This window comes from Saccostrea echinata, unplaced genomic scaffold, assembly GCF_033153115.1.
Source record: "Saccostrea echinata isolate AGI-Se365-2 ecotype Australia unplaced genomic scaffold, CSIRO_AGI_Sech_v1 ptg000024l, whole genome shotgun sequence".
Lineage (NCBI taxonomy): Eukaryota > Metazoa > Mollusca > Bivalvia > Ostreida > Ostreidae > Saccostrea > Saccostrea echinata.
Genome location: NW_026889773.1, coordinates 1,900,535 through 1,913,645, shown reverse-complemented (window position 1 = coordinate 1,913,645; position 13,111 = coordinate 1,900,535). Strand labels below are relative to the sequence as shown.

General features: G+C 33.8%; 2 protein-coding genes across 2 annotated transcripts; one reads left to right on the top strand and one right to left on the bottom strand.

The window, feature by feature from the left end:
* The first annotated feature begins 507 nt into the window (after positions 1-507).
* Positions 508-6,046, top strand: LOC133191803 (arrestin domain-containing protein 3-like). Its single transcript, XM_061327538.1, has 7 exons — positions 508-676; positions 936-1,055; positions 1,176-1,402; positions 1,698-1,880; positions 2,391-2,603; positions 3,177-3,357; positions 5,626-6,046. The coding sequence occupies exons 1-7, from the start codon at positions 553-555 to the stop codon at positions 5,850-5,852; spliced, it is 1,275 nt and encodes a 424-aa protein (XP_061183522.1). The 5' UTR covers positions 508-552; the 3' UTR covers positions 5,853-6,046.
* Positions 6,047-8,766: 2,720 nt separating this feature from the next.
* LOC133191736 (uncharacterized) lies at positions 8,767-12,413 on the bottom strand. The gene is made up of 5 exons (XM_061327473.1): positions 12,386-12,413; positions 11,953-12,192; positions 9,672-9,806; positions 9,307-9,563; positions 8,767-9,135 (listed from the first exon to the last, which is right to left on the bottom strand). The coding sequence occupies exons 1-5, from the start codon at positions 12,411-12,413 to the stop codon at positions 8,941-8,943; spliced, it is 855 nt and encodes a 284-aa protein (XP_061183457.1). The 3' UTR covers positions 8,767-8,940.
* Between the last annotated feature and the right edge of the window lie 698 nt (positions 12,414-13,111).

The window sequence follows — 13,111 nt, the reverse complement described above, 5'->3', positions numbered from 1 at the left end:
TACTGCATAAATCTACCCAACAAGTAGAACTCTTTAGTGTGCAGTGTTTAGAGCTTCCTTCAAGCCTTTAAACTGTTAAGCCGTCAAAGAACACAATTCCGGATATTTGAAAGCAATGCGTAATGGGTTCGGAAGTTTAGTTTTCTATACAAGCTTCCTATGTGATTAATCCAAAAATCTATAAAATTAAAAGAAAGTACCTGGAATATATTACCAAACTAAAAATAAAAAAAATGTGGTAAGTAAATTTTACTTAACCTCAGAATTTGGATACTCACTTTTAATGTTTTTTAAATGTTTGTTTTCAAGGTAATAAAACAGTATGATCACCTGATCACAGGGGCTTATGTATTCTGAGCAGGCTATTTCTACCTACGTAGCTATTAGTTGAAAAACTTTACGGGTTTAAATCTCAATTTTATTTAATACTGGTGACTGTAAGTTTTAATTTATAGTGTTTAGAATTATAAGTCTGATCAAAATCAAAATATTTTCAGGTAACTATCTCAAGATGGTGGTGAACATTTAACAGTGTTTAACAATCGACAGGAAATGAAAATACAGAGATTTGAGATTCACGTGGATGGTCAGACTAGTAGAAATATAGTGGTGTTGTCGGGGACAGATCTGAGAGGCACAGTATACATAAATGTCTCCCATTCACTCAAAATTCAAAGTAAGAACTAAGCTTGTAACATAACTGATAAGTGTGACATTCATTTTCATAGTTGATTTAAACATTTGCAAGTCAAATTGTGATTGCCTGTAACAATATGATTTTAAGTTAATTTTACAATCTTAAATCAGACATAAGTCATGAAAAGCAGTGATAAGTTTGATGCATTGTATATTGTTGTATATTCAACATTATCTGATGTAAATTTGATTTAAGTTGCATATATGGATATGTTTGTGAAGAATTAGAATTTTTGTAGGCATCAGTGTCTATGTATTTGGAAAAGCAAAATGTAAGTTTGATCGTAGATCTGATAATGACAAGAGGGAATTCACGGCAAAAGAAACTTATGTCAATTACAAGCTCTACCTGTTTGGAGGTTGGTATTATTATTTTGTTAAAAAAATTTGATAACCAAACAACATTAACATATTAATATCTCCATTTAGCTTATGACATGTGAGTTTCTCAAATACATGTATATTAATTTTTAATTTAGGATCTCAAACCCAGGCTCAGACACTAGAGGCAGGGGATCATGTGTACCCCTTTGTTATCCCCCTCAGTACTACAGGGGAGCTTCCATCATCATTTGAGGGCAGAAAAGGTTATGTGAGGTACACCCTTCAGGGTCAGATAACAAGGCCTTGGAAGGCAGATGAGAACATAGTTCTACCATTTACTGTCATTAATCATCTAGATCTCAACGCTTTTCCTGATTCTGTGGTAAGAGTAAGAGTAGATTTAAAGCTTGTGAAATTAAAAGTGCAATTTGAACTTAGAGGGTTAGAAACAATTGTAGAAAGATGCTGCAAAGAATCGGAGGTCTGTCGACTCTCCATAAAGTGACAATGATGTATAGATGAAGATTTTGGCAAACAACTATTGAACAACAAAGAAAACAGATATTTGTAATCTGTTTTATTGATATTTCATATGTCACATGAAAACATGAAACATACTAGTATGGATATATTGTAACTTTGATATAAAATACAGTGTCTGTGTCTCTCTTATTCAGATGCCAATCATACAGTATAGAAGACAAGAAATATCTGGTTGTTGTTGCTCAGAAGGGGAGATAATTGCTCAAATGAAGGTGAATAAGTCTGGTTTTGTCCCCGGGGAACCAATCGTTGTAGAGATGGACATTAACAACAAGAGTGAGAATGCCGTGCAGGCCTGGAGTGTAGAGCTTATACAGGTTAGACACTGGCTACTAAGTGGTATTATTGTGTAGGCCTGGAGTGTAGAGCTTATACAGGTTAGATACTGGCTACTAAGTGGTATTATTGTGTAGGCCTGGAGTGTAGAACTTATACAGGTTAGATACTGGCTACTAAGTGGTATTATTGTGTAGGCCTGGAGTGTAGAACTTATACAGGTTAGACACTGGCTAGGTGGTATGATTGTGTGGTTAATGTGTCATTTCAGTGTACATACTAATCAACGTTTTAAAATTCCCATGCATATAATATCATTATAAATGTTACCACCAAATAATGTTTTATTTTTTGTTTATGAATGAAAGAAAAAATTGCTTTAAAATAAGCTTAATCAGAAGTTCACTCAAATTTTTCTTAAAATTTTAAATTATTGAATACTCAAGATTAGTTTCTATTGTAAACATTTATTTTAGTTTACAGACTTATATTTTTGTACAAAATGTGCTGGAATTTTTTTTTTTCAGATAAACTTCTTATTTTCTTTTCAGGATGTGACTTACACAGGATTTTCTAACAGTTTGTTCTCCTCTGGCAATCCAAAGTACAAAACTAAGAGTGAGACTTACACACTGTATGTGAATCGAACATTGGCAGTGGGGGTGGGGCAGCACCAGGTCTTCACCCGGGCAATGCCTGTCCCCTCCCTGCCTCCTTCCTACTTAAAAGGCTGCAACATCATAGACATTCAGTATACACTTACTGTAAGTAACATCATAGTCATTCATTATACACTTAGAGCCTCCTTGCAGGGTTCTTCTCTCAGACACATCTGCAATGGGCTCACATCAAGATTTTTGACATAATGTAAATACATGATATTCCAAGGATTATTTCAAATCAAACTAATAGTTCTAGAACTCATAGTAATATATACCTTAAAAGACGATCATTAGTGCAGGAATTTACCCGGTAATTATAAGGAAATAAAACAATCGGACTATTTCTTGTACTTAACACTGTGATATACGCAAGCCAACGACAGAGGTGAATGTATGAGCTAATGGTAAACAGTGATACACTAGATATTCAGTGCAAACTTTTGTTAGTAACATCATAGATGTTAAATATAAACTTACTGTAAGAGATAGCAAAGGCATTCAATATGCACAAATTTTTGTAATTGCAAAGACAGAATGACATTTAGATATTACTTTTTTAACATGATTGTAAAATCATAAAACTCCTTCGTGCATGAATCTTCTCAGTAAATATTTACCTTGATAGTATTTTTTACACTAAAACTTGACATTGTTTGTTATTTATTTTTCCTGTAGTTTAGAATATCCACTGGCTGGAATACAATTTCTCTGGATAATGCCGTCATCATAGGGAGTATTCCATTGAGAAACATATCCCCCCAGGTGATCCAGCCTGTCCCCACAGCCCCAGAGGTCCAGGATTATCCCCCACCCATAGGAAATCAAGACTTCTCACTCACAGCTCCCTATCCTGATGGTAAGGGGATATTCTTGAAGCCTCATTCTTTGATTTAAAAAATAAATAAAGTGTTTTATGCATCGCTTGAAATTGTATTTATCTTAACAATTACATTAATGATTATAAAACACTATTTCATTAATCTACATGGAGTTTCAGTAACTAATGAAACTGTTATTCCTATATGTTTGCCTTTGTTTTTTTCTTCAGTTTTTAGCTCACATAAGCCAAAGGCCCATGTGAGCTTTTATGATGAAAGAGTGTCCAATGTCCATATGTCCATTTTACAGTGTTTTGCCTGTGAATTTATAACATTTGCAACTCCTTACTCAGAACTACAGGGTCAATTTATCAAACTTGCCAGAAAACATCTTTCGGTGAATTGGATTCAGTTTTTCAGAGAGAATTTTATTATAGCTATAATTTTTTTTACCACTTTGTTTGAAAAAAGAAAATACAAAACGACATAAATTTTTGTTCAGTTGAAACCTAAATTATAAAGATAAAAAGGGATCAGACCAGGTACATGTAAATGTATAAATTGTGTAAGAAATGAAATATTACACATCTTATAAATGCTAGCATTACTAATGGTGTATTTCCATCCCGTTTAAAACAAGCAAAAGTCACTCCTATTTTCAAAAATGGCGACCACGCAGATCCAGGGAACTACAGACCCATATCCATTCTTCCTACATTATCAAAATTAGTTGAAAAACACATAGCCGATCAAATACGTAACTTTACCTCTAGCTTTGATCTTTTATTTAAATCACAATCTGGATTTCGAGAGTTTCATTCATGTCAAACGGCTCTAACAAAACTAACAGATAATTGGTTACAAGCTATGGACCAAGGAAATCTAGTAGGCATAACTTTCCTTGATTTTAGCAAGGCATTTGATTTGGTAAATCATGATATCCTTATAAGTAAACTTCAATCATATCACTTTGACCAAATGGCTATTAAATGGTTTCATTCTTATCTAACCTCAAGGTCTCAGTGTGTAAAAATAGGTACATATTCCTCTGATTTCTTGCCTGTCACAGCAGGAGTGCCCCAGGGATCTATCTTAGGTCCCCTATTATTTTTATTGTATATAAATGATCTCCCTTTACATGTAAATAGAACAGATATTGATATGTTTGCTGATGATGCAACCTTACATACACATCATAAAAATGTAGAAGGTATTGAGAATGCACTTAACTTTGATTTTTGTGAGATTGAAAATTGGTGTTCCAAAAATCAAATGGTGTTGAATACCAATAAGACAAAATGTATGCTTATGGGAACTCAACATAGAAAATCAAAGATAAATTCTCCTGAATTAAATTTATATGCTTCAAACAAATTAATTGAAAATGTTGAATCTGAAAAACTTTTGGGAGTATATATTGATCATTCATTGCGCTATAATTACCATATTGACTCAGTTTGTAAATCTTTGACGTATAAATTATATACCTTACGCAGGATTAAAAAATTTCTCCCATTACACACAAGAAAACTATTCTATAATGCCTACATTCTGCCTTCTTTTAATTATTGTCTAACTATTTGGGGTAATGCGCCAGGTGCTGGCATAGATAGAGTTTTTAAATTGCAAAAAAGGGCAGCCCGGATTATATTAGATGTGGCTTATGATGCCCCTTCACTACCATTATTTGAAAAACTTGGATGGCTGACCATTTATGAGTTGATTGATTTTCATAAATATGTATTTCTGTACAAAACACTTCATGGTATGGCACCTGATTATTTAAGAGACTCTTTTGAATTTATTTCTTCTAATAATTATGTTTTACAATCTGAAACCAACTATGACCTTCGTCTACCGAAATATCGCACAAATCAATTTAAAAATTCTTTTCATTATTCCGGTGTTCATTTATGGAACAAAATACCTTTGTATATACGTTTTTCACCAACTGTACACACATTTCGTAAAAATGTGGAAAAATTTATTATAACTTGCCGCAACACTGTTTAAGTAACGTAATTCCATGTCCTAAACTTTTAAATGTACTTGTATTTTTACATCATGTTGTATTATTTAATTAGTGTACAATGTTTTCATACATGTAATTGTATTATTATTAATATGTTTAGAGGGCCCCGAGGAAGACTAGTGCATTGCACTAATCGGGTTACCCTCTTTAAATAAAGTATTATTATTATTATTATTATTATAAACAAAAGTTGAAAATTGGAGCATTATTTTGTTCCATTGGAAACAAAATTTTTAGAGATAAAAGAAATATTTTACACACTCTTTTATCACAGCTCCTCCAGCTTATTCCGAGTGTGTGTCGGGGCCCGTCAGGCTGGAAGGGGGAGAGGAAGATGAAGATGAGGATAACGCTGTCCCCCTAGCTAACTGGACCCCCGCCTACCCCGTGTATGACTACACAGCCCAGGTCAATCAGGTCAATGCTGCATTGGCACCACCTACAGCCCCACCTACTGCTCCCCCTGCCTATGACGAGATTCAGTTCTCCACCATTAAGTAGTAAACCAATGATTTTATGTAGTCAGCTTTGAACAAATATATGTTAATGTGTTTACCTTTATCTGTGTTATGTATCAAAAGTAAGGTTGATTTTTGTTCAAAAGGAAATCTTCTGAAGTCAATGTTTCTTTGTTAGTTGACTTATTTAGGGTGTACATTTTGCGCTTTATTTGTCGTAGAAGACCTTAATGTATTTATATATAAGCATGTATACTGCTTTTATTATTATTTAGCAAATGTTGATTTATAATATTAATTCATAACTTTAAGTTTGACCTTTTCATGAATGAAAAATATGAAATTTTATATACGTATAGTTCAGAGTAAAGGCATATGAAATCTTTTTTTTTTTTTTTTGGATTTTCAGGAAGTAATTATACAGGGAGAGTTTGTGAAGTGGTTATTACATGAATCTTTTTAAGAAACATTACATTTCATGTTTGTTTTATTGGAATTTGGGCTTCCAAATGTCTCAAGCTGTCTGTGTTACGTCCAATTACATGTAGCTCATCATGCTTTAAGTTTTTTAACTTCACACTTCGGTCATCACACTTTTTTTGAAAATGTAGAAAATTATTGTATACATTAACCTTTTACTTTTAAAGAAAACAAGCTGTGCATCATGGTATTGTGACCTTCATTGACCTTTTTGTTTATGTTGTGAATATTTTACTGGGAACAATATTTAGATTCATACTCCTTATACTATGTATATGTGTATTATATCACTTCATAAAACTGCTTATACAATACAGTGATATTTACTGATAGAAAACAAAAGGTGGCCTCATTCATTGAAAGATGATTTTTAAAACTGCATCAGATAATTTTAAATGAAATTTCTGAAACTGTGGGGAAGGGGGTTTAAAAGGGATACCTATCATTGAAGGATGTTAAAAAGTATATGACCTTTTTAGGTTGTTATAAATACTGAAATATAAAATAAAAGAAGGCTGTTTGTGCATTGCAAAATTTAGTCTTACATGTAGTGAGAATAAAACCTATTATAACAGATAACTGCATGAAGCCACTTCCTTATATTCCTAATTTATCAAATCTAGGTTAAAATTTGTAATTTCCTAAAGTTGAGAGAAAAATAAATGTTGCTTTGCTCTAAGAATTCATTTTGTTTGCTATGAACTTGTCTAAAGAGAGCCAGACAAAAAGAAATACTTAAACTAAATTTTTATCTCTTATAAAGGTTAATTTCAATATTTTGCACACTAATATATTTGCTTCAAATTACAGAAAATGAAGAATGTTATTAGTACAGATAAGATTAATTTCTAAAAATGATTGAAAAATTGTAATAATTCCTCAGGTAAGACGAATTCATTTATTTAGTGAGTACAAGATTCCTTCACTTTGAATAGTTTTCAGTTTCTGATGATTAAAAGAATCTCATATGAATGAAGTGTTTTTATAGAGAAAACATTTCATGTGTTTTTTTAGCTGTATATTGTTAAGAACTTATTCAGTACTTATTTTATTTCTTCATTTTATCAGTGCTAGAGATGCCAAATCTTAGATACATACATGTTTGCATTAATTGTTTGCATATCAATTTATATAATTTGTTTATAGTGCAGAGTGCTTAGTAACTAGTTGAAAGGAACAAATATACACCTTCATATAACCAGACCTGATCAGTGTTATGTTAAATTTGATTTTTTTTTTAAGAATGGGTGACTGTATTAAGGAGGAAAGGTGCAATTAGTTGTATTTTATTGTTATCAGTAATGGTTACAAGTTATTTCTGTTTTGTTTATGTGTGAGTATTAGTGGCACATTTATGTCACATGAAGGTAAGAAACCAATAAATGAACAAATAAAATTTGTTTTGTATGAATTAAAATTCACTTGGCATTATCAATTAGCCAGCGAGTTGGTGACCTGATACTATAGAGTTAATGAATTTGTATGGGGAAGTGTCGTAGTTGGATTTTAGTTATGTTTTCTAATATATATAAGTCTTGCAGTTGACGCTAAAACCCCAGAAGTAGATGAATTCATTTAAAAAAAATTCCCTTTGCTGTGTATAAACTGACCAATGTAATACGATTGTGATTCAAGATGTTCAACAGACAGAACATACAAAACGTAAAATAAGAAAGAGAAATTCATTTGTAAATCAGACTTTTGTGCTGCATAAATCCCTATTTTAAGTTATATATGGATATCGAGATTCATTTTTGTATTTGGTGATATACCCATATTCACACACTGGATTGATTGTGTACAGGATATAGCTAGCATTCAAGCCAACCTTTTCTTTTTCAAGTGAAAAATGATATTTTAACATTTTTTAAAAAATCGTCACAATTTTGGCAAATAAGAAAAATAGACTTTTGTTCGTAAGGTATTTTCCCTTTATAATTATACACAAATTTAAGGACCATATCATAACAGGAGCAGATATAATGAATATTGTAAAGTTACATATTTTCGTGGGGTCAAATTTTTGTGGTTTGAGGTAGAACATTGGTTCATGGGGATTCGATTCCGTGGATGATGAAGTGTTAGTTATTATTTATTAGAAATTTTACATTTTGTGGAGGACATGATTTTGTGGGTTTCTTCATACCACGAAAGCAACGAAAATTAAGCCCTCAATAAAATTAGTGATTTCACAGTAGATGTGAATAAAATTTTTGTGTTCTTTAAACTGCAAAGAAAATCCAATGCGCTAATGATTGGAGTGATTTATCTCCTACAGTCAATAGTGACATTTTTTTCTTTTTGCCTGTAGTTTCTAGAATCTTTTTCACAAAGGAATAAAAGTAAATTTTGCTGTTTATGTCATGTTGTTAAGAGTTATTCAGAATCTTTTATTGTTGATTCATTGTCAGTAATCGTAAAAAAAGAAAGGTTCAGAAATTCCTTTTTGCATCTCATTTTAATTGATTTTATGTTTATCATACTTTGTAATCAGCATGTTACGTTTTGTTATTAATGTAATATTTAACACAAGTATCAAATATTATCAAAAGAAACATCATACTATACATCCACGAGTATAATGTTTATCAGAGCTGTCATAACACATAAGATACTAATCATAAATCACTCTAGAATAGCTAACATATTTTCTAGTTGATGGGGGTTTTGGTTGGTAGCGGTCCTTCGCTTCCATCCACTGATGTATCGTTGACCACCACCGAATATGCAGGTGGTGAAAGAGTATAAAGTGGTGGTTCCTGTTTAAGTGAAGGTGGCATCGACAATACTATGTCTGGTTTTGTCATCTTGGCGTCGTTTAACGGCAACGAATGAATTTTTCTTTTCTGTAAAATATGTTGATAAGAGTATTTGTTTTGAATTAGCAAGTTAAGTTTATCTCTACTGGTATATAATTTGTTCTCGAAATCAGACGTAAAACTCTCTATTCCATGAAATTTTAACCACCTACGTCACATGATGTCGTGTCGTAAAATAACTGCGTAAAAACATCATACCGTTAATCTTGTACGTTGTACATGGCCCTGTGTTTTTGATTTGTTGCAACATATGCGATATTTAGGGCAACAGCAGCATAAAACGATCAGGGTGAGTAGTGAGCCAAGACACATAGCTCCAATTATGGCAGCCACCAGTCCGGACTTCCCTTCACACTCGTCTGAATCGTCCCCACACTGGTCATAGTCGTCACAATGCAGCGATTTATCGATGCATGGTCCTTTGGCACACCGGAACTCGTCATCCCCACAAATACCTAAATAAGAGCACAATCATTAGGCCAACTTAATTATAAATGTATGCATGGCTATCTTAAAATCCCTGATACATTAAAATATTTAGGTTTTAAAGAGAATATTTTTACCTAAATGGAAACGTGTGATATACAGTTCAAATCCATCATCATTTCGAGAAGCGTCACTTTCAAAGTTGACAGTCAATTGCGAAGCGACGGTGTACATTGCCTGCTCTGGTTCATGTTTTCCACAGAAGTATAATGCTAAGTCAAAAAAAAAAATCTGATAATAAAAGCAGCAAAGAAACATTTGAAACTGTCATGTATTTGTTTTGTACAAACTAAGTATACATTTTGAGTGACGCCCAGATCTCTCTTCTGGCCCTTATTTGATTCTGAAACGAAGTATATGTATGAAATAATGAAATAATGGTCTAACAGCCGAGCTTTATGATAGACGTGATGGCTTTGACATTTTAATCGTCAGCTTCCCTTGCTTGTGCAGCAATGTACCTTCGTCGCCGGCATGCGGGGTATGTGTCTCTCGGTTGATTCGATGCGCAGGGGCATGCTCTGCGTATGAACAATTTCTGGGGCAAGGTAAATTGTTGACAAACGGGTTGATGAGGCGGGAGTATCGGCTGTCTCGTTTAGGGTCATCATTTCGTAAGTTCTGTGGTCGATGCAGTGACCTTGTCAACAAGTGCAATTTGTCATTGAGTCAGATGCTGACTGACGTTTTTCATACTAATTGTTAGGCCATTATTTACACACTGGATTGTCGACGGATTTTTCCGTTATTTCCCGATCGTGGCAGGGGGCGCGCTGCGGGTGTGGCCGGTCGGCGGGGGATGCTCGCTCCTCCGTGGCGCCTGGTCCCACCTCTGGTGTTTGGAGGTCCGTGTTTGCTCTGCTCCTATTTTGTATTGTTTGATGGACTTTTGGGCTTGGGTGCTGTTCGTTGTCTCCATATGTTTCATATGAAGATAACAAACAGTAATCAAGCTCAAAGGTCCATTGAAACTGTACAGATTTGGAGTAAATCGCCGTGTGCTCCTTGTCGTGATCGGGCAAACGGAAAAAACGTAGACAATTCAGTATGAAAATAATGGCTTAACAATTTGCATGTCTTGAATAAACGTCAGTCAACATTGGACTTAATGATAAATGTATTTGCTGAGGGGTTATTGTATCAACCATAAAACTTGCGAAATGTTGACTTAAACGAGACTGTTGTTATTATAATTTGTCAATAGCTTGCCTCGTTTTAGAAATTGTTCGTGTCCGGAGGACAACTCCAAATGCAGGTGATAATGGTATATTTTGTAATATGAATAAGGGAAGTTGACGATAGAAAAGTGGAAGTCATCAAGTTTTTTTCTAGTAAAATATCCAAATATAAAGCAGTTCAGTCAGACTCCGTGGTGCAAAATTATCTTGTTAAAACATTCTGATTGTACACACAAGTACTTTGAAGTTGATATTACAAAATGCTTGAGTTTCTGATTGACAATATCTATGTGGTGTTTGGAGACCAGGTCTTCCAACAATCTTTTGGAATTCGCATGGGTACTAATTGCGCCCCGTGGTTAGCAGACCTATTTTTGTATTCATATGAAGCAGAATATATTCAAAATCTTATACATGAGGAAAAAAAATCTCATTGCTGTGGCCTTCAACTCGACATTTAGATATATCGACGACGTATTATCAATTAAGTTATTTCCATTCATATGTCGGCACGATCTATCCCAGCGAGCTTGAAATAAAAGATACCACCAAGTATGACACACCTGTTTCATATTTAGATATTTTACTAGACCCTTATCACCTGCATATGGGGTATATATCTCTCAATTTATTCGATAAGCAAGAGCATGCTCTACGTATGAACAATTTCTGAAACGAGGTAAGTTATTGACAAACAAGTTGATGAAACAAGAATATCAACAGTCTCGTTTAAAGTCATCTATGGTCGATACAATGAACTTATAAGCAAATACAATCTATCATTAAGTCATATGCTGACTGACGTTTTTCATACTAATTGTTAGGCCATTATTTACACACTGAATTGTTGACGGATTTTTCCGTTATTTACCGATCATGAAAAGAAGCACAAGGCGGGTGTGGCCGGTCGGCAGGGGATGCTCACTGATCCATGGCACCTGATCCCACCTCTGTTTTTGGAGGTCATTGTTTGCTCTGCTACCGATTTGTATTGTTTTGATGGACTTTGAGCTTGAATACTGTTCGTTATCTTCATATTTCATGATCATTTTTCATAACCAAAATCTTTCTAATTTCAGAATATTATTAAGAACCATAACAACACAAAGACGTAATCTGAAACCATCATATGAGATAAACATCACAAATGAATACTAGTAAGTCTTAATCTATTTTTAACCTTTCAGAGGAGTAGACGTGTTTCCATCTAGCAGCCTAAGTTTATCCCCGGGACATATCGTCTCTAGTTTATGGACAACCACCATCAGGCGCGAGGGATTTCCAGAATGAGTCACGTCAGAGGTAACAACAGAGGCTGTGCAGTTAAAGTTGTCTGGGTAGTCATCCCTTCTTGTCAGCTTCAGACGCGTAAAGGACCCTGGGAGCATCAAGGTCTTACCACAGTAATCCTCCAGATAAACTTGGAATAGACAATTTCAGTTTTACTTAAAATGATTATCTATCTTGTCCTCTCTTCACAGTGGACAGAAAATCCTTGGCTAGAGAAAATGACATTTACAGTTTCCTTATGCATTTTGGAAAAACATAATATCTTCTGGGAAGTTGAATTATATAAAAGAAGAGAATTGTATTACCTTCAGTAGTATCATTACCTTTAGTTGAGTGTCCTTTGGCTATCATCCACAAAGATAGAAATATAAAACTCCGAAAAAATGCAAGTATCATCTTTCTTCTTTTTAATATTACATAAAACATGTAAAATCAAACAGGAAGATTGCAATGTAGGGAAAATGTGCGAGTTTTTAGCCGTTTTCGTCATATGCAATAAAAAACCCTTATCAGCTGGTCGCTCCGGGTACAGATAAGCATACCCAAAACTGTCTGTTAGAGTACACCTGAGTGATATATATCAGGAGTGATATATATAGTCTTACATGCCAAATAGTCCCCATGATAGGGTTGGTACAGATAACCAAAAATTTACTGTAATCACTAGTTAAATTTAATCATAGCAGAACTCTTCTCGATTTAAGATAAAATACTTATGGCATACATGTTCTATTGGATATAACAATGACTGTGTTTCCTTTAGAAAATTTATTGTCCTTTTTTATGACTCCTCTTCTTCTGAAAATATTACATGTATTTCTAAAGAATGCACGAATCCTTTGATTTACGGCTTTTACATTGCCTGGTTTACGATAAATTCTACACGTAGTTCTCTTTACTGGATAAAACATTCAAAATAAAAAAAAAACAATAGAAATGCAAGTCAGTTTAATGCTAGTCAACATGATTCCACATTTAGAGTACAAGATCTGGTTAAATATATGAAAAAAGATAAAAGATAATTAAATCCGCTTTCTTGTGGGTTTATT

Coding starts and splice junctions, on each gene's coding strand:
- LOC133191736 (XM_061327473.1), bottom strand. CDS start 12,413: ATGATAGCCAAAGGACACTCAACTAAAG. Junction 9,807..11,952: donor CACGTCTACTCCTCTGAAAG/GTTAAAAATAGA, acceptor TTTTTGACTTAG/CATTATACTTCTGTGGAAAA. Junction 9,136..9,306: donor TACAACGTACAAGATTAACG/GTATGATGTTTT, acceptor CATATTTTACAG/AAAAGAAAAATTCATTCGTT.
- LOC133191803 (XM_061327538.1), top strand. CDS start 553: ATGAAAATACAGAGATTTGAGATTCACGTGGATGGTCAGACTAGTAGA. Junction 1,403..1,697: donor ACGCTTTTCCTGATTCTGTG/GTAAGAGTAAGA, acceptor TCTCTTATTCAG/ATGCCAATCATACAGTATAG. Junction 1,881..2,390: donor GGAGTGTAGAGCTTATACAG/GTTAGACACTGG, acceptor TTTTCTTTTCAG/GATGTGACTTACACAGGATT.